At 40.8% G+C, this 2500-nt stretch overlaps 2 protein-coding genes across 2 annotated transcripts in view; both read right to left on the bottom strand.

The window, feature by feature from the left end:
- Positions 1–2500, bottom strand: part of LOC138023238 (single-stranded DNA-binding protein 2-like) — a 278648-nt gene that overhangs the window by 202368 nt on the left and 73780 nt on the right. The window lies entirely within an intron of this gene.
- Positions 1–2500, bottom strand: part of LOC138024639 (uncharacterized) — a 145969-nt gene that overhangs the window by 102834 nt on the left and 40635 nt on the right. Inside the window, exon 4 of the mRNA XM_068871861.1 lies at positions 914–1183. Coding sequence (XP_068727962.1) covers positions 914–1183 — 270 coding nt within the window. The remainder of the gene's footprint in view (positions 1–913; positions 1184–2500) is intronic.

Raw genomic sequence — 2500 nt, 5'->3', positions numbered from 1 at the left:
TGAAAAAAATTGAAAAAGTGTAAGAATTTCTCAATGAATAATTATGCGGTTAGCCTTACATACGTATGTTTCATCCCTGCCAAGGGACTCATCAGAGACCTTTCGGCTAACTCGTCAAACATCGCGTTTGGAGTCTCGCTAGCATCAAATGATGGTGGCAATTTGGCCTCATATCACCTACGGATTCCAAGATTGCCACCATCATTTTGATCCTAGCGGGACTTCAAACGCGATGTTTGACGAGTTAGCCAAAAGGTCTCTGATGAGTCCCTTGGCAGGGATAAAACATATGTATGTAAGGCTAGCCACATAATTATCCATTGAAAAAATTGCTCCCGTTATTTTTTTATTCTCCGCAGTTTAAACGTTTCGAGTGTATTACGAGATGTGTTTATACTCATGTGTACTGCCTCGCGAGTGAAAAATAAGCGCTTTCGTGGCAAGGTAGACTTCAGATGTTTTTGTTGATTTCTAACCATTTCGCCTCGTGCACGCGCAGTTATTTAACCGGAACTAGAGTTTTCTGGTTCCAGTTTTGGATTATTCCAGAAAGGCCACGCGCACGTTCCGCTGGACAAAGGTAACGGAGGCTCTGAGAACGAGATTGGATGCGCTTGGGAAGTTCGGAACGCACTCAAGATACTAGAGTTGCCCTCGGCAATCGCTTCGAGCAACTCTTACGGCTCTATCGTGCTCTCATAACTTCCACAACTCCATATACGCACACTAACCATGAACCAATTCTTAATTGGAGCACACAAAAAGCTTTTGAAATCTGTAAATCTTTACAGTAAATAACAAAACATTTAACTTATGATTCCCTTGGAGTCAAGCTTGAAAAGTCTCTTGATCTTAAGTTTATGGCTCAGTTCACTATGCTTTAACAGCAGATTTCTGCAACTGTTTCTCTCACCCAATGTTATATTGTAGACTTGATTCCTTGTAACATTTGACCCGTCAGACAAGGGCGAATTCCCAGTGACGATGCTTACTTCAAAGACCTGCACAGGACTGCTCAAATCCACTCGCCACCAGCTTGGATCATCTTCTAAAGTATGTGAGCAGTGTCCATTCTTAAATCCCTGGTCAGGATTCCCATCAACTGCTTTGTCTGATGTGCCATTAGAGTAATCGTCTCTGTATATGGAGGATTGGGTGGTGCTCTTCCCCGCCACAATGTTCTCTACGATAGGAATTCGAACAGAATCATCATACTCATCATCCTTATCGTTATCGTTATAGTGTTCATCATCAATACCATGAGGACACGTAAATAATTAAAAGAAGGAGCCGATGTTCTTACTACCACATACTCCATAATCTTTAGTTTGCCTGTCTAACAAACTGTGATCCTCGCAGCATGGTAAAAAAGTGAAGGTGACCCCTTTTCACAAGTCAAGTGCAAAAGACGATCCCAAAAATTACCGCCCCATAACCGGACTAACTGTGTTATCTTAATCCACAAGCAACTCTTAGGTGACCTTGACAAACACAAGCTTGTCTGCAAGTCACAGTCCTGGTTTGGAAGAAAGCACTCAACCACGAACTATGCGTGCCCACTTGCTTAAAACACAATAGTTCATCCATTATTATCTCATGGAGTAATCTGTTACTACAACAAGACCAGGATGGACCACAGCACCTACAACATGGATCTGCCTTGATAATTACGTGCTGCATGCGCTTCTCGGAAGCAACAGATTTCCTTTTTTTGACGAAATTCATTACCTCCTAGCTATTTCTCACCGTATTATATAATGTTTTCTGACAGTTCTTTTTTATTCTTTAAAAGTATTAGTATGCTAAATTTAACCAATCATAATGCAAGCCCTATGGCCATGAGTAACTGAAAAAAGTTACATATAATATAGCTTACACTATCAACTGGCCAATACCCCTCTGCATAATAACGACATTCACTATAAATCCTTTAAGACTTTCTCGCAATTCAAAATACAGTTGTTGTTGTTGTTGTTATCAAATTAACAGAACCGAAAAGAAGCAACCCCATAGATGTATGAATGGACAGCTCTCTCTTAAATGTCCCTATACTGTCGCGTGACCTAAGTTGAGCATTAATATTGTTCCTTTCTTTGGTTGTTGATGGAGAGAAGGATAGTTTAAAACGTTCTGTACGAGCTGGAAAGACAGTGAAATTCAGAGCAGACCTTAAGGAAAGTTGAGTTCGCTCGCAAACTCTTGTAGGCAATAGATCTACTAGGTAGGAAGGAGTGAGACTATGAACAATCTTACAATAAAGTAATGATTTGTGAATCAAACGCCTAACCCTCTTGTGCCTTTCACAGCATCTGTTACAATGAACGAAATGATATATGAAATGAATCATATACTGAAATGCGGCTATGAAGTCAAGTAAAGCTATATATGATCCTCGCATTTATGGACGCAATTTTAGCAATTGCGAAGAGAGGCCTGAAAAATTCACGACTTCAACGGGGTTTGAACCCGTGACTTCGCGATACCCGTGCGACGCTCTCGC

Source organism: Montipora capricornis, chromosome 11, assembly GCF_036669925.1.
Source record: "Montipora capricornis isolate CH-2021 chromosome 11, ASM3666992v2, whole genome shotgun sequence".
NCBI classification, from domain to species: domain Eukaryota; kingdom Metazoa; phylum Cnidaria; class Anthozoa; order Scleractinia; family Acroporidae; genus Montipora; species Montipora capricornis.
This window is presented reverse-complemented; position numbering and strand designations above follow the sequence as displayed.